Source organism: Streptopelia decaocto (assembly GCF_964273445.1).
Source record: "Streptopelia decaocto genome assembly, chromosome: 1".
Lineage (NCBI taxonomy): Eukaryota > Metazoa > Chordata > Aves > Columbiformes > Columbidae > Streptopelia > Streptopelia decaocto.
In genome coordinates, this window is record NC_138663.1 from 105,671,266 (window position 1) to 105,692,340 (window position 21,075).

The 21,075-nt window shown below is 39.4% G+C and overlaps 1 protein-coding gene across 6 annotated transcripts in view; it reads right to left on the minus strand.

Moving 5' to 3' along the window:
• Positions 1–4,567: 4,567 nt before the first annotated feature.
• SH3KBP1 (SH3 domain containing kinase binding protein 1) overlaps positions 4,568–21,075 on the minus strand; it is a 228,542-nt gene continuing 212,034 nt past the window's right edge. For all 6 annotated transcript variants that reach the window (XM_082054547.1, XM_082054543.1, XM_082054542.1 and 3 more), the window contains 5 exons: positions 13,140–13,249; positions 11,719–11,844; positions 8,392–8,663; positions 6,907–6,970; positions 4,568–4,952 (listed from right to left, as the gene is read on the minus strand). In XM_082054547.1, the coding sequence (XP_081910673.1) occupies positions 4,911–4,952; positions 6,907–6,970; positions 8,392–8,663; positions 11,719–11,844; positions 13,140–13,249 (614 nt within the window). In that variant the 3' untranslated portion in view covers positions 4,568–4,910. The remainder of the gene's footprint in view (positions 4,953–6,906; positions 6,971–8,391; positions 8,664–11,718; positions 11,845–13,139; positions 13,250–21,075) is intronic.

The following is a 21,075-nucleotide window of genomic DNA, read 5'->3' on the forward strand; positions in this document are numbered from 1 at the left end:
AGTATGAAACCTACTTACGTGACGGGCTAAGAGAGAGACCAGTACGGTAGGCCCTGCCTCCGTATCTTAACCTTTGCAATGTGTCAGAACAATTATTCTCATGGTTCTAGAGACTTGTCCAGAGTTACAGTTAAATCACTTGCTAAAATACAGTAAGATACCCTACAATTTGTAGGGTAACAATTGCAACAAAATTACTTTACATCCTAATTTTTTCATCCTATAGTACCAGCACATTTAAAAACACACTTGAATTTCCAATACTTTCAGTTTTGTTTTGTTTTGTTTTTTTTTTCTGTAATGCATGAGAGCATCAAGTCATTTTGTCAGTTTAGGTATTTGCACTGCAAACCCTACTCTGTCTAACAGTGGGACTGTGAGTGCTGAACAGGGAAACAGCTGCATTGCCAGTTCAAGAAAAGCCTGACTGTGGCAGCACAAAGTCTCTCAAATATCTGTTCCTGAGGCTGCCAGTGGTTTACACTAGCTACCTGTAAAAGTTTGTGTCTGCACAGGATTGGAAATCATATTAATTAAAAGAGCCAACACCAAACAGTATGTTGAGGGTGTTCAACAACCTTCTTTACCCTGAGTAGAAAGCAGAGGGGCCTGCTGCCATCCCCCAGCAGCACCCACAGCACCACAGCTTCCTGCAGACATTTAAAAAATGTCTTTTGCTTCCTCAGCTGCTCTGTCCCAGTCTGGGAAGCTCTGGCAGCCCCTCACCTTCAGGGTTGATGACCTAAGGAAGTTGGTTCTTTTCCAAAGGCAGGGAACAGCAGGAGCAGAGGGGCTGTGGCAGGAGGAGGGAAGCAGCTGCAGGAAGCAGGGGGGTGACTGGGCCTGGGTGTTCACAACCAGCTGCTAATTCCTAGGCCAGCTCAAGAGTCAGCTGAGGCCAAAGGTGCCAAGTGAAATGTAATTTCTGTCTGAAGGGTATTAATAACCATGGATACAAGTACCCGATGTTGAGTGTAGGGAGTTCAGCTCCACCTCCTCTGGCTCTTTTTAGGGTAAGGATTGCCCTGAACAGAAGCCAGTGCTTGGAGGACCCTCTCCTCGCCAAAGCTGATGGGAACCGGCAGCTGCCCAGCAGCTGCCAGCCCTGCATGGTTGAAAAACCTCCTCAGTGCAGAAGTTGTGGAGTGGTTGGTTGTTTCTACTTTAAAGCAGTATTCCCACCTGCCTTTTGAACCACAGCTCGCCTGTGTGAAAGCTATCTTCTCTCTAACCAGCTTTCCCACTTCCCCCATCAATGTGCCTCTCTCCTATTTCCAGTCCCAGGGTGCTTTCTCCAGAGCAGACACCAGAGACCTCACGCCTCTTCCCGCCTTGCCCAGCAGGTGGGACTGCTGACCGGCCGTGCCCATGCGTGGGAGCGCTGTGCATCACCCGCACCCAGCTGCCCTCTCTCGTTGCCTTCTGGCACTTAAGTATTTGTGAGACCGACAAACTGCAGCGCCCCTGACCCTAGCGTCCCTTCACTCCCCAGGCAGGTCCGCAGGAGCACAAAAGCCCCAAACCCAGGCTACGAGTGTGAGAGTTGTCACAACCAAGGAATTCACAGGAACCCCAGGTGTTTTCACGCCATGCCAACCCCGCAGCAGAGGAGCAGAGGAGCTGGTAACGCTGCAGCCCCAGGGCAGCCGCCCCTGCAGCCGGACAGCCGGTGCGGAGGGGAGCAGGGCGGGGCCGGGGCCTGTGCATGCCTCAGTCAACTCTGCAAGATGAGTGAAATGGTTCTGTAACTTCAGCAAAACGGGAATTTCTGAGGGTGTTGTTTCACAGCACTCTCTCACCTCACTTTCACAGGTGTGAATTTCAGTCCTGGCTGTCGCAGAGCACGGCACTCCTGTGGACATTTCATACACAAAGCAGCTCACAACATTTACTGGGCGGTTGGTTATCATATGCCTAGAAACAAAAATTTAATGCATGTAGTTGTGTTCAATCCTTTGACCTGTAACACAGCATTTAACACTTTTCCTCATTTATCAACGGATTGTTAATAAGAAAAATACAGAAGGTGAAATTTAGGTAACAGAACTCAATAAACACTTTGACTATTTACCATCTTATTTCCACACAGAACTTTTAAAAATGCTGACTGCTATGATCCCACGTAAAGAAATACTTGAACCTTTTAGAGCTCAAAAAAGAACATTAAATTAACATTAAAGTGTTTTCTTAATAACATTTTACCAAATCAAGAATCTGAATATTATCATCCAAAGGTATGAGCCTGGTGTTTCAGGCCTGACTTCTACTCATAAACAGAGTCTACCACAAGACTGGTGTGTGCATATTAATGAAAAGTCATTTTACACAACTCTTCAAACAAAAATATTTTATCAATTTCATATCAAAATCACTTTGTAGCTCACCAGCATTTTCTGGTTTTCTTTAAATAGAAACCCAAATATTTTTTAAACCTGTAGTTTATATCCACAGGTTTAATGCATAACTAATCCTCCTTAAAAAGGAACAATCCAGGTGCTGTGTGAAATGCTTTGTATTATTACAATGAAATTCAGCAAGAAGAGCTTGTATCTCTACAAACTCCATTCTCCCAGAATAATAAACTTCCAGAACAAAAGCATTTTCACAAAACCTTATTTAATCTTCCTTTACAAAGCATGACATGCTGGACTTCTAACTTGGATTTATAAAAATGACAAGTTATCATCTAATCAGGATGAAGAAAAAATGAATGTAATGTGATTAAAGGAAACTCGGTGCCGAATTCAGACTTCCATTTGCAAAAAATTGAACATTTATGAGATGCTTCTTATATTTCTCAGGTACATCTCAGGAATCAATACTTAACACAGACGCAATAGTTTATTGCTTTCCAGGGATGCAATTAGGAAGCCAGAAGTGTTCGTTTCTGGGTGCATGTTGCAAATGTATGACTACAAATCCAAACAGAATTCTCATTCCTTATGCCTCATTTCCCCCTGTTCTCCTAACTCTGCTACTAACTTCAGTAAAAATATGGAAGTAATCTAGAAATCCTTATTGCTGGAAAGCGATGATGGGACTATCATCCTTTGTATAAAAATATTTTAATGCAGTTATTTAGAAATGTTAAATAAGACCATTTTAGTGATAAAATATTTTATTAGTGCTTCTGTTTGAGTACATTGAGCAATGTATTGGGACTTTAAAAAAAATTCTCAAGTTTCATTACCCGATCTTTCAATCTCAAACACCACTGTTACAACAGCACATGCTATGGCAGAGGAAATCATCCCAACAGTGAGGTTCTGTATTACCAGTTGAGACCCATAAAGCAAAATGTGGGTATGGTGGAGTGTGTATTTGATATATCTATGGCATATCACAAAGATTATGGGAACTCTGCCAACCACGTGTGAACGTGAGCAGCCAACTGAATGCTACATCTCACCCAGTCGCTGGCAGGCAGGGTGGTGAGAACTGTGATACAGGATATGCTGGCTGGGGCCAGCTCTACCATTTGATGAGATGACAAGTAGTTTCTTTGCGGGGGGGGAGGGATTTGTCACTCCGAAGCATCACCAGTATCACTCACTCACTCAATCCACGCTGTGCAAAAATATCCATTATTTAAATGCTTTAACAGAGATTGCTGACAAGGTATGAGATACTCCGCAGCTATTAAAGAACACATGGAACCACAAACAGAAAAATGAGAGACCTTATTTTGAAAGGATGAAAGCAAACAGAGAAACTGGAAGAAATGAAGTAAGCATCCATTTCAGTAAAATGATGAAAAGAAAGTCCTGCTGCAAAAACAGGACTATAAAGCGTATCGGTCCATAAGCATAAAACATAATGTAGCAAAGAGTACCACATAAAACCAGCAAATGAAACAATGTCGCACAATAGAGAACCTTGTGCATGAAATAATACAACATTTTATTCACGTTTTATAATTACTTTTATTTATTTTTGCTTTAATAATGCATATTCTGTTCACTCTGTGCAAAATTGGGGACAGAGGCGGGTGTTTAAATGGTCTAATGAAAATCAAGCGGAGATGAACATTCCAGTTGAGGGAGAGGCCTATCAAAACCAGGAAAGCTAAAAAGCCACAGCTGCTCAAGACTAAGCTGCTCTCAGCTGCGCCCTTTTGTCCTGCCACCTTGCACAAACCTGGCTCTACTGACTGAGCAGCTGGACACTGAGAAGCTGCCCTCCGCCGGGCACCGGGGACGCTAGTCCTCCTGGTGGTGGTAGCTACATTAGGGAGACCTGGCTTGCAACTGGCTCCAGTCAGTGTGTGGCAGAGAAAGGCACAAATCATTGCAAAGACCAGATTTCTGTTGGTTTGTTTCCTTCTTGTAAATACATTACTGTACACAACCTAAGTTTAAATTGTAGAGGGCCTGGGGACATAAAATTGCATATTTATCAGAACTTAAAACCATAACAAAGAGTAGGCTGTTCTATCTCAAAGCAAAAATAATCCCTCCAGTCCCAATGTTAACATTCATTCCTGGCTATATGCAGTACAAACATTTTAAAATCTGTGACAAAAGACAATTAAAAACCAAAAGTCAAAATCATAAAGCTTGTAAACAGATAATCTGAAATACATTTTATTTATGGAAAAATATCATCAAAATAGTACCACTATGGACTAAACTGCCTGAGTTTTCATTTCACCTAGGATCTTGAAGTAGAGAGCCTTTAGCACAAGAAGATCAATTTCAGTCACAACTAGTGCTGCACAGCACTGCTTCAGGTGGAAATTCTGTCTTCGCTGTTGGTATTTCTGTTGTGCTATCAAAAACTGTTGTGCTAATCCTTCAAACAAAGGGATGTTGAGGCAATTCTTAAATCATTTGGCACAAAGTTATTTTGGCTGGGGCATAAATTTGAGTCTCAGTCATGAAGAATAATGCAACATTCCACCTATCAAGTATTCACTTGGATTGAAGAGCTTTCTTTATGTCATTTACTTCCATCTGAAAGAAAAAAAAATTGTGATGAGATTAGCTGCTTTTACAAACTGAGACACAGCTGATTCTGCCTGAAAAGCACATTTTCCATCTTGTCCACAGATGTCCAGTTTTATACTACCCTTATTTCCCCAGATTTCATGAACTGGGGTGACCTTCTCAGCTGTATAAGATGACCACTCATGGCTTCCTCCCCTCAGAGCTTGACAGGTATAGTCATTGAATGCACCACAAGACCTTTCAAACTCTTTAAGTCACAACTTTTAGAAGCTATGCAGCTTACTGCCATGAATTACTTGCAGAATGAGCACTCTGTCCGTGCAGCAGCTGCTGCACAAGTAAACTGAACTGCTGACAACGAACACTGGTAGCTGAGGAGCAAAAACTACTGCCTCTCTCCTGTAGGGATGGTTTTTATTGCAGGGACGGCAGTTGCCTTCTACACACACCAGGCTACATCCAGGCACCTTAAGGGCTCTGATTGAGGTGCAGCTGTGGAATCAAAAGGAGGTGGCTGAAGCCATCATCACCCCTTGTTGTACACTTGACCACTCAGACAGACACTGGAAACCCTGAGCTAGGGGTATTAGATGTACTGAGACACACCTCAGTGCTCAGCTGCACCATATCATTGAGGCTGTTGTCTTTAATACATGGACTGAGAGCTGCACTTTGTGACTAGCAGAACACTCTAAAACTAATGCAAGTTTGTGGTTTGTTTTATTTTTTTTTTTGGACTCTCATCTTCATGTACAGCTAATTATGCCTCCTTGTCTAGCATCTGAACATTTACCAATATAAGCAACATTTGAACTGAAGTAAAAGCATAAAGTTATAGTATCATAATTTAAAAACCATCAATGCAGGTCTCTGTATAAAGAGATAAAACCATCTTAGGAGGTAGAGTCCAGACCTCTGAATAGTCTGGCCTGCTATACGAAATCAAGAGCAGCTATTAAAAATGTTCATTGATTTTATCTGAATAAATTTAAATTTTAGAGTAATATGAATTGCATGTTGCTAGAAGCCATACTCCTATGTGGCTGCATGAATGAAGTCCTTTAGGCAGCCCTGGAGAACAGACATTGAAGTCTCCAGTTCCACCAGTTCCCTTTGCCACGTTCCCAAGCGCTTTATTGAGCAGGAACAGCCCAGTGAAATTACAATTCAGTTTTCTCTCTCTAGCACAAAGAAAGAGAGCAGTTGACTTGAACCATAAAAGTATAAAATATAATCAATACTAAATCACTGATCAAGTACATCACTCTCTGAAATCCAGAAAAGCAGTTTCAGCCACATTCCATTTTGAAGCAGCCCAGCCAATGATGCCAACAAAGGCCCAGTTCCATCACTCTCACACGGGCAGGGCAGGTGCTACCTGGCAAATGACTAAGCCAGCATGACAACACCTAGAGCTCAGGTACTCTGCAAACCATGGTAGCAGCCACTGGGCTCTTATTCAGAGCACCTTCTTTTATATTGTTTGGGATGCTTTAGTAAAGACAACCTGAGTACAGTCTGTAACAAACATAAAAATCCGACTATATGAAATAATATTCCAAGCATAGCAACACTGAAACAAGCCCACTATAAAATACAAAGCTCTGGAAGACAGTGAACCATTAAAAAATACAAGGTATCACTTGCGACAAAATCAAACCATTAACACTGAGACTAAAAAATATAGTTTGAATACTATATTGTGTTTATTTTTTAAAATTTGTCCACTCATGCTGATAAATTTTTAGATAACTAACAGGCATTTCAGTAAGAACCCAGTATTGCAAGGTATATGACACAGACTGGCAACACCATGAAAGGAACAGGTATATCCCTTTCAGAAATGTTAGTAGTTTTTATTTCACTGGAATTTAAGTATCTTAGCAGAGCTGAATGTCTCATTCCTGAGGCTAAGTCAAACCTGCCAATACTTCCATAACATTATAAATAATTTAAGTACCTGCAATCGTAGACGGATCTTCTTTTCTTCATCCAACTCAGACAGCAATTGTTTAATCTCTTTTCTGTTAAAAGAATGCAAAAAAATCTTGGAATGAAATGACTGAAGTAGTAAAATAAAAAGGAGCACCTCTTGGAGACATCTTTTTCCTGTTTCACTAGTCACCTTTTTTCCTCTGAACAACTATTTAAAGTCAGTACACTCTTGTATACTATACGCTGTACTACAGAGAAGAAAGACTATAAAAAAAGTAGAGCACCCCCCACACCCCATCTGGCTAATGAATAACACATTTCCTCCCGACAGCCCCGCATCCACAGGTTTTGCTCTGCACTTGCTGTATCAACACTCTATCAGCACCCAGTGTCCTTTTCTCCATACAAAATGTAGATAGATCGGCTGTTGGTGAGTTACAGGAACTGGTAACACAAGTCCTGCCCATGCTATCATGTACTCTAAGCCACTTAAATGCTGTTTATTGCAGCAATACAATGTAACATTCCATTTCATTTATAAGACTTAATGATCCCAAATATCAATTTGCTGTCATCCTTCTTTGTCAGGAAGCAGAAAACAGCTATAGGGAGCAGACACCTTTTCATGTTCCCACTGAGTGATCTCACCTTAAGACAGAAACCAGTAGGTGGAAGCAGCCCGTGCAGGAAGGGCCAAGGAGAACAGAGGAGCAACTGGCAGCCAAAGAGGCGAAGCCATGGGGCTCACTGCTGGATCCAACAGGAACTGTGCCCTCCCCATCTTCTCCGAGACTCCCGCCACACCTCTGTTCTGCCACAGTCTCTGCACGCTGCTTCCCCTTTTCTTTTTCTTGCCTGGGCTACACACAACTGACAAGGTCGGTGAAAGTTTAGCTTCCAAAACATTAAATATTCTCAGGAATAGCAAAAGCTGCACACCAGCACCAGTTTCTTCTAGGAAATGAGCAGCACGAAGAAAATAAAGATACCCAGCACTAAAATATTAAGATTCAGGGTCACAAACACAAAGGTCTTCAAATGTCCTAATCACAATTTGATTCCTTCTTTTGTAATAAAAGCTTCCTGGGAAAATGTGCTAACAGTCAAACAACAAACTGATTTTATAATTTTAGGAACTTGTAGTAATTTTTACTACAACTGGAACAAATGCACCCCTTATTAAAACATGAGAGTTCCAAAATAGTTATTGGCAAATTAAGCAACATAAGAAACTTTTTCACTGCTTATAGCTTGTAATTCAACTTTAATACCCCATAAACATCTGCTTATGTCATAACAGAGGAAAAAGGAGCTGTTACAGATGGATACTGTCAGTCTTTTTTCCTGAGCTTCTTACCCCTGAACATGTTCTGTCAGGAAAGCAGATGAAAATCAGTCACAAAGGCAAACTGTGCAGAGTAACACAGAGGAGAGCAAGCTCAGGAAGAAACTGCTTCCCCTACACATGAACGGATGCATCCCACCTACAGTTGTGATTTACATTACTTACTTTTGCTGGTCTTTCATGGTTTCAATAATGGTTCTTAGCTCCTTAATTTGTGTTCTCAGCTCCTCCAGGGCAGTCTGACCTTGGCTCAAGTGCTCAGTCTTTGGCTTTCCTTCAGTACCGAACAGGGATGGGGAATTTGACCTGTGGCCTGTTGTTCCCATAGCAATTGAGTGAAATCCAGGTGATGGTGAGGGGGATAGTGATGGTTGCACACTACTGCCACTAGCCAAACCTCCTGGTTTTGGAGGCAAAGAAGTTTTATTATCAGACACCTGCAACAAAACCAATAACATTTAATGTCTGGAGAAAGCTTTATGAAAATCAGACCTTGTCCTGGTTTCAGCTGGGATAGAGTTAATTTTCTTCCTAGTAGCTGGTATAGTGTTGGGTTTTAGATTTAGAATGAGAATGATGCTGATAATACACTGATGATTTAGTTGCTGCTAAGTAGTCAAGGACTTTTCAGCTTGTGCAGCTGGCATGGCACAAGAAGAAGCTGGGAGGGGGGACACAGCTGGGACAGCTGACCCTGACTGACCAAAGCAATATCCCATACCATATGACCTCATGCTCAGCAAAAAAAGATAGGGGAAGAAGGAAGGGGGGGACACATTCAAAGTGATGGCATTTGTCTTCCCAAGTAAACATTACCTGTGATGGAGCCCGGCTTTCCTGGAGATGGCTGAACACCTGCCTGCCCATGGGAAGTGGTGAATGAATCCCTTGTTTTGCTTTGCTTGCATGTGTGGTTTTTGCTTTACCTATTAAACTGTCTTTATCTCAACCAACAAGTTTTCTCACATTTACGCTTCCAATTCTCTCCCCCATCACACTGGGGGAGCGAGTGAGTGAGTGGCTGCGTGGGGCTTAGTTGCCAGCTGGGGTTAAACCACAACAGACCTCTACCAAACACGGTTCATAGTAAAATACGGACAGTTTTGGCCAGTGCATGACAAATGTAAGAATTAGTCATTATCTTTGTACATGTACATCAGAGGGGGTCTACCTGGGATGCTGAAGTTCAGACAGCTTCAGTAAGACTTTCCACAGTTGCTACCACCAGTCAGCAACAAGCATTTCCAAGCTCTTAAACTTAGAAGTGAAATGAACCCAAGAAAGATGCTTAGTGTTTCTCTCACAAGTTTGTGAGAACATACCTATCTCCATTGATGTCTCCCGCAGAGTACCAAACTGTGTGGCCAAGAATCCAAGTTGGATTTTTTTTGCAGATTAAATTTACAATTTTTCAACTAACCATTGAAGGAATCTTCAACACCCAACATTTATTAAAAATTAAAAAATCAGTTACTAAAATTGTAAAATATTTCTTAAGTTTGCTTGTTGCTATGATATAAAAAGAAAAACAAAATCCCATGGCTTCAAGATTATAATATATTAACAGGAAATAAAGGTACTGTCCTATGTTAACTTAAGCTTCTGTGAATCCCCATAACTAACAATGACTCTTTATTCCTCGAGGAACTTAACAGAAAACTGCAGCATTAACCTAGTTGCCCTGGAACTATGTGGGTATTTCAGAAGGATCCCATGCTTCTGGAATTTCAATCCATTGCTTTACTTATTAGACAAGGTATAGAAAATCTTAAGTCCACCTAATGTACATGACCAGCTACTTCATTGCATGCACAGAACAGTATACAAATACAGTTATCACAATGGCAAGTAAGGTGAGTCTTAATTATTTATCATATTGTGAACTGACAATACTAATGTGTGCATTATACAACAGTAAACCAAGAGTGTGTGAAAATCTGATTTGGCCAAGAATAGGAAAAAGCACTAGGCAACTCTCCAACTCTATCTTTGAAAAAGAGCTATTGAGGTTCAATGGCAAATAGGGTAAGATATTAAGAAAAAAATTGTATGGAGATGAAAGGAAACACTGTAAGTGAGGACTTGGGGACCGGGGCAGTGGCACTGGCTGGATAAGGTAACTCAGAGAAAAGTTAATGGTCAGATGAAAATTGAGAGAAAGTCTGATGGGGAGGAGAGAATAAGATCCATCAAGTCCTGCAAAAAACCAGTCTTCTCCACTACATAAGCGTGACTGAGCACAGAACCTGTCCTGGGCAAGCACCACATCAAAAAAGTGTTCTGCAGAAAAACACTATGATAATAGAAATAAAAATGGCATTATAATCACAAGAAAGCTGAATCACTCCAGTGGCTTGAATGCTTAGCTTCATGACCTTAATAATATCCTTTTAACATTTTATACACATATATATGTGTGTGTGTGCATGTGTGACTAATGTCTACCTATAAATGGATCCTTCACGGATAATAATCCAATACAATATTGGTAGATATAAGTTTCCTTTGGACTGAAACGAGATGTCAGCTGAGTTAAAACCTGGAGCAAGTGAGCAAGGCACAACTGGAGTCATCCACACTGAATACTTAGTTCCAGAGCTCAACTCGCTATCAACACTAAAGCCTCAAGCAGATACTTTCTGATAGCAGTCATCTTGTTCTACAGGAATGTCATCCACATCCTTGACATAACCAACATAGAACTTATGAATATTGGCCCAAAGAGCATTCCTTAAAGCAAGTGCTCCCAGAAGAGGGAGCTACATAGCAAGACATTATCCTTAAACTTGGTCACAGAAGTGCATGATGACTTCATCTTTCAAATACTTTTGTTATACGATTAGACTGCAATATTTGTATCATTAAAGATATTTTTACATACTAAAAAAAAGCTTTAATCTCTAAAGCCTGATCTACACATTCCTCCTGTAATATTCAATTATTCTATAGTTTTCTACCAATATACACTAAGAATGGCACAAAGCTATAAAATGAATACAATTATACCAGTATAAAAAGTGATTATACTTGCAAATTCAAATTCATATACTATTAGAGCAGGTCAAAGAGTTGTCTTTTCCCTGCCTACAGACTCTTCTAATGTAAACTCAGTTTACAGTTGCAAAAAAAGGGCTTTTGTTTCTAAAATGTATTTCCCTAGCTTCTCTGATTCTGTGAAATGGATTTACACTAGAAGGATTTTTTTCACAGTATGGTTATGAAGACATTTTAACTGTGCAATTCACTTCAGACTTGCATTTCAAACACAGAACAATCTTTAGTAACCTTTACAATTTTCAGCTTCTTTAAAGGGCTAGTTACCAGGTGACTGTTCAATTAAATTTGAAAACCAAATATCTGAATACTGTTTTTAAAAATCAAGACACACATGATAATAGGAGTTGGACTTGATGATCCTTGCGGGTCACTTTCAACTCAGAACATTCTATGATTCCACGATATGGTTACACAGAGGTATTCTGATTAACTTACTTGTGATATTGTAACAGTCCTTGCTTTCCTTGATGCTTCCATAGCTTTGTGAGTAATGGAAGCATGTTCCTCCTTCTCATCTTCAGGACTTGGTGAGTCAAAGAAATCAGGGCTTGAAAGTGATGACTGTGTAGACAAACACACACATATCACAAGAGAGAAAAAAAAAGAGGTGCAGGTATGTTTATTGTACCAGAATTTAAAGGAGGAAAAAAAGCATTTCTGTGGTGACTTTTTTTTTAATTATCATTTTCAAAGCAAGAATACTTAAAGTCAGGGCTATTCCTTTCCTCATCTCCTTTTTTTACATCATATTTTTAAGGCCAGAATGGTTTCAAAGCATTCATGAAATAATACTGAAGAGTAGAATTCAACATTAATTTACATCTGTGCATTGCTTTAGATAAGAAAAAGCACCGTGCTATCCGCAGGAAGAGCAGTACCTGACTTGGCTGGGAGGCTGCGCCCCGTGCTGCAGGCACCAGCTCTGCCCCGCGATGCTGCCGCTGCCCCTGCAGGCACCGCTCGGCTGCCTCCTGCTCAGCCTCTTGGTAAAAGTGCAAACTGGGAAGGTTCTTTTCACCCCTTGTTCCTTTCCCCACAGATTTGACAGGGCAAGATAAACCTTTTTATTTCTCTTTTCTGTTTCTATATTTATGTACATAGTCAACTTTGAAAGCTTTCTTTTTTGTGTTCTATGAGTTTCACAATAGTCCTTATTGCTTCCCTCCAATTAGTTTTTTCTTCAGCAACACAAACACCGGTAACCATCTGTAGTTGCTCTCATTCTGATATTCCAGAATGCAAAAAAGCATGGAAACAAATAAGCCCCAAACCCCAAAGCAAAAGACACTGAAAAACTAAACAGTAGTTTCCAAAATATAGTTTACGAGACCAACTTGTCTAAAGATAGATATTAGAGAGTTAAATTTAAATCACCATTACACTACAAACAAGAAGAAACACATGATGGCTCGAAGTAGAGCTGTTGAAGGCTGAAATGGTCTGTTTGTCCTCAAAATCTGTAAAGGTCCTAGAGAAACCAAGGGAAATGCTTCTTTTGGGAAACATTATCAAAATCCTTAATACTTAGCACAAACTAGTCTATTCCAAAGTTTTTTATAAAGGATTTTTCTGGCCTCAGTCATGGCTGGCAAGGAGTACTTGGCAGCACCCAAATAAAGGGGTGCAAATCTTATAAGGGAGGGAATGTTTTAAACATCAGTATTCAAAACACTGGCAGCCTTTTGACACTAATTTTCCTGAACTGCATCTCTCTGCCTCACTGTATGTGTGAAGCAATGTCTGTGTTAACGTAGTAAAAACACCAGGAACACAAATAGAAGGGGGAGGATGGAATCAGAAAAAAAAAAAAAAAGTTTAAAAAATATATTTTTAAAAGAAAAGGAAAATTAACTTACAGATGTGAGAGACTGGGAGGGTGGTCGCCTGCCAGTAGCTTTTGGTCTGGTTGTAGTTGGATGATTAAGCTTCTCAGCAATTGGTATTACAGAGTCAAAACCTTCCAAGTCTTAAAAATAAAATAGAATTGATTTGATCTTCTGGCAATTGTCCTCAAAGGGAAAAAATTACAACTTTTTATCTCATTTCCAAGAAAACAAGTCCCATTTTCCCCATTGTATCACAGTGTTCCACACATGTTTAGCCATCACGATGGCACTAAAAAAACCTGGAAGTCAAAGGCAGCCGTAATCCAGTCATCATTGCCAAGCAGAATTGCCCTTCCATCTCAAACACAATAAAGCAGAGGGGGAATGTGTAGAGGAGCCTTTGGCTTGGTTTTCAGCATAGTGAAAGCTAAATGACAGTGTGGGTCCTCTGGCATGGAATAAACAATCTCAAAATTTCCAACATTAAATGGGGTTAGTAATCTTTTCCTGAATAATAAGACAGTACACACGTTGTCTCAAGAACTGTACTGTCAGTGCTGCATCTGCAGCAATTGCTTAAGGGAGCACAGAGTGAGAATGATGGAGCTGAAGTAATCTGCAGGTTCCCAGACACCTGCAGCTGGAGGCAGAACAGTTTCCAGTAGCTGTAGGTGAGAGGAATATCTCCCTTCAGTAATGCAGAGGTTATGGTAAGTAAAAACTCTGACAGGCTCCTGAAACTGTACAAAGCCCAGGAAAAGCAGGTCTGCTCGAACGCAGCATCGACAGTCTATGGTCTGTGAAATGCACTGGGGAAGGGTTTACTGAATTCAGCCACATGGTAGCATGTTCACATGAGAGAACGATATGAGGGCTGAAGGAATACCACAGCTCGTGATTACATGCCTGAATCAAATGGCTTAACACCATTCATCTATTTTTATGGCTTATATCAGTTTCACTCCATTTCAAAATGCCCTACTGCAAATGTTAAACAGAAATGAGTCAGAAAACATACAAGAGGTACTTAAGATAAATGCAAATTGTGTAAAATTACTTTCAGGCATGAATCAAATACTGGAATGATATTCATTATTCAAAGACTATTTTTCATTGTACACAGGTAGGAAGAAATAGCTTTTAAGTTAATAGTTATATGTACTGGATACTTAATTTTCAGACCTGTTACAGAACAATGAATCTCTGAAGATACAGCTTTGTTGCTACATTATAACCATTGCACAAAATTACACAATGGGAAAACAAATGAATTAATGCACCTGTGCAATAAATTATATGCACTGAAGGACACTTAAACTGATTCAAAGAACTCATGATTTGGCAACTAGGAAGTAAATGGAATAGGACATTCCTTATTCAGCAATATTCTTCCATCTCTGGGAGATAAAAAAAGAAGCAAGAAAGAGACCTTCAATAGCCCTAAAATAGTCTAAGGTTATTCACCTCCAAATACTACTCTATTTTTGGACCAACTCTTTCTATATATAACCGGTGACCCCACTGTCCTCTACTTGGTATTTCTCTCATTGCTTTTTTATTGACTGTTGCAACCTACGTCCAAAGGTAGGTCACGAAATGAGCACTGGCAGATAAAATCTGCCCCATGCATTTTATGAATACCATCAAAGATGAACATTTATGTGCAAAGCTTCTATTAGCACGAAATACTGGGAATTCTTCTTTTTTTTTTCTATGTTTGAATGCATTTCTGCTAGCTTGAAAAATAAACTAAAGCGGCCTATACCTGCACCTAATTTTAAAGAAAGAGCACAGTAGAAGTTGGCAGAAGTTGGAAAGGCTCCATAGGTAGAATCTGCTGCCCAACTAGTGAAATCACAGCCATTCAGCTGATACTATAAATGAAATCCTATTTAAGTGTAAGGGACAACACTCTGTACAATGCTAAAATAGTACATCCATTTCCAGTACTTTCATATGCCCTTTATTCCCCCTGCTTGTTCTCCTTATTTAGATGTGGTTCTCACTCCCAAATCCACTCTGCATCTAAGGTTATTACGACTTTCCACAGCCATCTCCTATGAGGTATTCATTCAGAAAAATTCCCATCTAGTAAACTGGTAACTAGTAAAAATGAGGCACAGAACCACTCAAGAGACCTCTGCTTTACTGTCCTTTACACTGTAGACTCAGTATTTAGTTCATTTATACTGGTTATTTGATTATTTTTTGCTGATGGAAAGCAAGGTTATATGGGTGTGACTGTATTATACTCGCCGAGGTCATTAAATGCAGAGGTTTGATTTTAGTTTGTATTTCTGTACCTATCAGAAATTAGGAGCTTAAATTTATATACTAAACAAAATGTAGAACCTTCCTGAGCTGGACCAAATGGGATGTCATTAAAAATAAAGTATGGGCTACTGTATTCACAGCCCTGTTAATTGCCAGTAAGGCAGCATCAGCACCCAACAGACCTGAACCCTGCACCAGTCTGGCTTTCTCTATGTCCAGCAACAACAAACAGCAAGGAAGGTTCTGTCGAACACATAGAACATAGAGGGCACCCATCAATTAACAGTGCCACTCCCTGGTTAAAAAAACAGTTGATACTTGTTCCACAAATAAAAAGATGCATTCATCATTACTACTGTCTCACTGATCACAGTAGTAATTCATTAAGTAATTCATGAGATGGGAAGACAGACATCAGAGTAATTCTAATATACTAGTGTAGTACACATAATAAAATGTCTGGCTTACTGAGCAAACATATTTAATGAACATGAAAAATGTTAGCTGTACAAGAATTATTCCCTGGTATTCTTCCAAGGCAATTAAGAATAGGATATTTACCCCCATTGCTATGTCCATTTGTAGACATGGTTATTTAAAGCATGATGATGATGTTTGTAAAAAAATAGCCAGCTCATTAGACTTTGAGCTTCCTGGAAAATACCCTTCAACTCCTCCCACACACAAAAAATAAACCCCAAACAACACAAAAACAGAGAAAGAAAAAGTTAAATGCTTATGCTTCCTTCCTTACCCCTTTTACCCCCTGCATTTTTTACTCTAGCATAAAATGTTCGTAGGTCTTAGCTTTAATTTTATGTTTAGGTTTTTTAGTCATTGGGCAAAGTAATTTACACATAATGAACACAGAAAGCTTTTTGAATTAGCAATGGAAAGTGGTGGATAATAGGAGAATCAAGACATTCAAAATGCTAATGGTGAGGTTTCACAGAACAGAAATACAGCAGGGCTGGAAGAAATGAAGTGAAGGTGGCATTCAATTCATTTGAAGAAGATAATGTCACAAAAGCCAGAGAGATGGATTTCATTTCATTATCATCTTCAATACATTTAAAGGTTGACAATAGATTTGTGAAATGTTATCTATTAATATATTGTGTTTAAATACAATAATCCTGAAAGCTATCAAATATGATGGAGATACTGCAGACAAAATCTTCTGCATTCGTGTCCATTCAATATACAGCATTAATTAAAAAACAACTCAAACAATAAGCTGAATATTACTGAGAATTTTCAGAAGACCACAATTATTTTAACTACTTCAAGTGTCCAGATTCCGCTACTCTCTCCATGCTGAACAGCATCGTACACTTTGAGGAACACAGCCGTGCTCCTAGCCAGGGTCAGGGCAGCAGAATCCCACCCATAGTGAATTGCAGACAGTCTTAAAAGATTTGGGTAACACACTTGTAAGCAGGAGGACTCCCTGGCTGCAGGCTTACCGTGGTAAGCAGTGTAACTGTGATGTGTTCTTTGCTTTGGAAGGAAACAGCTCAGCTCACCAGGCTTCCTAGGAGTCACCGGACAGCCACCTTTCCTCAAGTATATGACTATCTTTTCCCATTTCAACCCTGATTTTTATCGCTTTAATAGCTGAATGTAGAAAGCTGCCATAACGAGCTTTGCTAACCACTTGCCAGTGCCCTCATAAGGATTTTATTTTTAACGATTTAGAAGATGCCAAGAAAGAACTGAAAGGTCAAGAAAACTGAGCTAGAAGAAATGGATATGCTGTTTTTAGGCACCTCAATTTGTCACACTTGGAGAACGATTTAAATTTCTGGTTCACTGACTTTTTCTGGACCCTCCAGGGCAAGAGACCTAATGAATTTATGTAATGGACCATTAAAATATCCCTGATTACAATATTTACGATTTACAACTATGTCTATGGGTGGTTTTGATTCACTGACGCAAACATTACTACTTAACCCGGTTGGGTAATTCTGCTCCTTTGTTTCACTATATTAAAATGATTATGAACAGCAGCATAGAAAGAAATAACTGGCTTAGGCAGATTTCAGTCTTCATTATATGAGTCACATTTTGTTATCCAACCCTTATATTTACCAGTATTTTCTTTCTTCCAACTTTTACTCTGTGTCTTCAGGCAAAATAATTATTATGTCTCACAGTATAACAGCCTATGATTTAAAGACAAACCTGCTCCATTCTACAACCTTTTACTGGAAATACTCTCCATCTTTTTCCCTTCTGTGGGCCAAATCTTATTAGATCACTTTTTCTTCCACTCAGAGGCACAGCAATCACCTAACCTAGCAAATATGAGCACGTTGCAGCTCTAGAACTGCAAGTACAGGTCAAGGAAACACGATATACTGAGGATTATTTTTTTTTTAATGTTTGTTTATTAGGTATTTTCAAGTAGGGTATTTTTAACTACCTTTCCAGGCAAGTTAGCACCAGCCTTGGAGGGAGGGACAGAGCAAGAGTATGGCTAATAACGTGGGTTCGGCCAGTGCTCCGTGATTCACTAGCAAATGCTCTGAAGATTAAAGTCTGAAGAAATATGCTGAAAAATGGACTCAGGTTAACCAGCTTTCAGGGAATCTCTGAAGAAAATTCATACCAAAACTACAGGCTTCAGCAGGAATCAATTAAGGCATATGCGCCTTACATTAGCACTGATGAAGATTATTAACTGCTTTCATAAATACAATGCAAAATGTGTGAAGAGCCAGGAAAAATATTGGAAAGACTTATCTGCTTGGCTCCGTGTGGGAAGCGCCTGTGCAGCTCAGTCTTTTTACAAAGCAGAGAAACTGCTTCTCGTGTGAATTAACTGAGCACTTCCATAGTTGATATATTATTTTTATTTCTTTGTTGTTTATTCTTTAAATCACTTGGCTTAAATCCACAATGACTTTAAGTGTTAGATGATTCCAAAGCAAACCAATTTTAGATAGACAAGACTTGTTTCAGGATTGCAGGATTCTGAAGTGTGTATATATATAGTTAACAGACTTAGGATTAATCCTGACTTGCAGAAATAACTCAATATCAATAACTAATTGAAACAATTCAGTAGATTTCTGGAAGAATTAGGTTTTGATCTAGTAAGCTATTGTATGTGCTAGATGTTTCTGTCATTGTCCTGGCCCTCAGATATAACATTCTTTTTGGAATTAAAAAGAAAAGCATAACCTAGAAAAAAGCCAAGTTATGCAATAAGGCCTGAATTCAAGCTGCTGAAATCAATGTAATTCTACATAAGGACCACCCTTCTGTTGGTAAAACAAGGCTAACTTTCAGTGTAGTTTATATTGTTCTAGGAGTATCTTAAACTGAGCTCAGAAAGCCACTGACAATCCAGAACAGCTGATGGTACATACGACTTTACAACAGATGTAACTACTGTGATATAACCACAACAATGCTGGAGATGAAGTCCTGGGTGACATGACTGCGCACTTTCTACCAACAGTCAGTAGGTGCTCTTCAAATTTCTATGGGTTTTTTTTTGTTCTTTGTTGTTTGTTTGTTTTGTTTTCCAGACTAGAAAACAATCCTAGTAAGTAGCTGAACATTTTGTTTTGTAACAGGTAAGGACATCACAAGTAAACATATGCATTAAACTTTGCGATGACACCATCTGTCTGTAAGAACAGGTTAATGAAACCACAGCATTGACAAACAGTGCATGCAAACAGTACGTGTAATGTCACTAAAATTTCTTATAATGCAAGAAAAGAAACTATATTGATTTCTCATTTCAGTGCTACGGTGCAAGATTTTCTGCCACCGTACACTCAACTTGAACTTTTAATTTTTAAAAAAAGTGGTAATAGCCATGTATACATTAGGTGTTCTAAAAATACTTCTTTTTGTATTTCTTTGTTATGCATTGTTAAGTAAAGCAAAGACAGGACAGAAAAGAAAGGGAAAAAAAAAAGAGCCTTACCCTTATGACATGAAGAAAAGTTACCCATGGCAAAGAGATGTAAATAGGAAAAGTTGGATGAAAGATGTGTGGAAAGGAAAGTAAAGGCATCACTGAAAACAGGGAAAAAGAAAACAAAAGAAGTGAGGAGGAATGGGGAATGGTTCCTCTTAAATAATGCATTCTGAAGGCTAGTTTTCCAGTGGTTTTGTGGAAAGAAGCAAAGGCATGAACAGCAGTAGTAATAGCTGCCATTATAATCAGTGATGTTGCTGAACTGGACTTGCTCTTGTCAGTACAGATTGCAAAATTGTAATCAGTGCTGGATTATCATAAAAAAATTTAAATGTCAACTCACAACTCTGCAGAACACGCTACTGAAATCAAGTAATCCACTAACATCTACATAAAAATAACATTTTATATATGCAACTGCGAGAACATTATGCACAGTATTACACATGACCTCAGCCTTGCTCAAGCATTTGTGACTTTAGTGATCAGTGAAGTTGGGTGAGAACGTATTTAAAGGTTTTTTTAAAGTTGCGGGGATTTCTGTTCTGGTGGAATATTACTTACCAAATAAAACAGAAAAATGCCGTTTCCAAACCAAGCAATGCTTAACATACTGATCTAGAACAGGGGACCTAGACAGAATACAAGTTTGGAACCTGGATTCCCCAATATTGCTTCTCAATTGTTGATGGAATTACTGATTTTTTTGTTGCTGATCACTTGTTTGGTTTGTGGGAGATGGCATACCGAAGGACTCTATACTTTCTGCTCCCTTGTCATAAAGGTTTTGGTCTCATCATGATAAAGAAAAGGAACCAACTCAGAAATCTTTAAAAAGGTCTCGCACCCTCCATCGAGCTTTAGTATGGTTTGCTTTTATAACCAGAACTGTCCCTCCAGCACTTTTGTACATCTCTCTGCTCTGAATGAGAGAACAAGAGCTGGTTACAGGACTGAGAAAGCAACAGCTGTTATCCCGGTTAGCATCACTAGTGCAAAAAAGCCAGGAGAGTTCTGGAGTATTCATTTTCAGTCCACCATTCACCATCAGTACCTAGCATGAACATGAAAGAGGGTGAGGCAACTTGCGGCTGACGGCTGCTTTTTCCTCTGTCCTCCCTGAGAGCTCTCAGCGCCCAGGAATGGCACTGGGGCTAATGGAGGAATAAAGAGGAGCCCATTAACCAGAATAATCATAGACCTGAGCTGCTGCAAAGGCCATTTAATTTCCATTTTCTTCAAAGGCTAGATCCAAGCCCCAACTTGTCTGTCAAAGGTCCACTCTAATACGTTGTGTAAATTTGGATTACTGAAAAGACATCAAATGGTAGATTTAATCAGATCCATTTTGACTGGAAGGATGAACCTCAAAGAAGCTGAGGTTGTCCTCCCCACAGAGTACATGGCACAGGGGCAACACCGGTAGCACATATCGCAGTTAAATAATATCTGGGCTCACACTGCCCCATCCATTAGTATTTTGGAATACACTGGACAATTCCACTTGCTCATCCATCATTTTCAATAATAACTCATATAGCCACAAGATTTCTCCAAGCCATTGTTCTCTTTGTAAATAAATAAAAAATGTAACAGTTATCATAAATCTTTCCAATTACATTGCCCCATAAACTGTCCTGAACTCCAAACCTCTCCTCACAGTAAAAGACATTAATCCACTGTGAATTGTTTTGGTTTATTAAGTTTTAATTTATTACTCTACCCTCTCTTAAAAGGCTGTTTATTTAACAA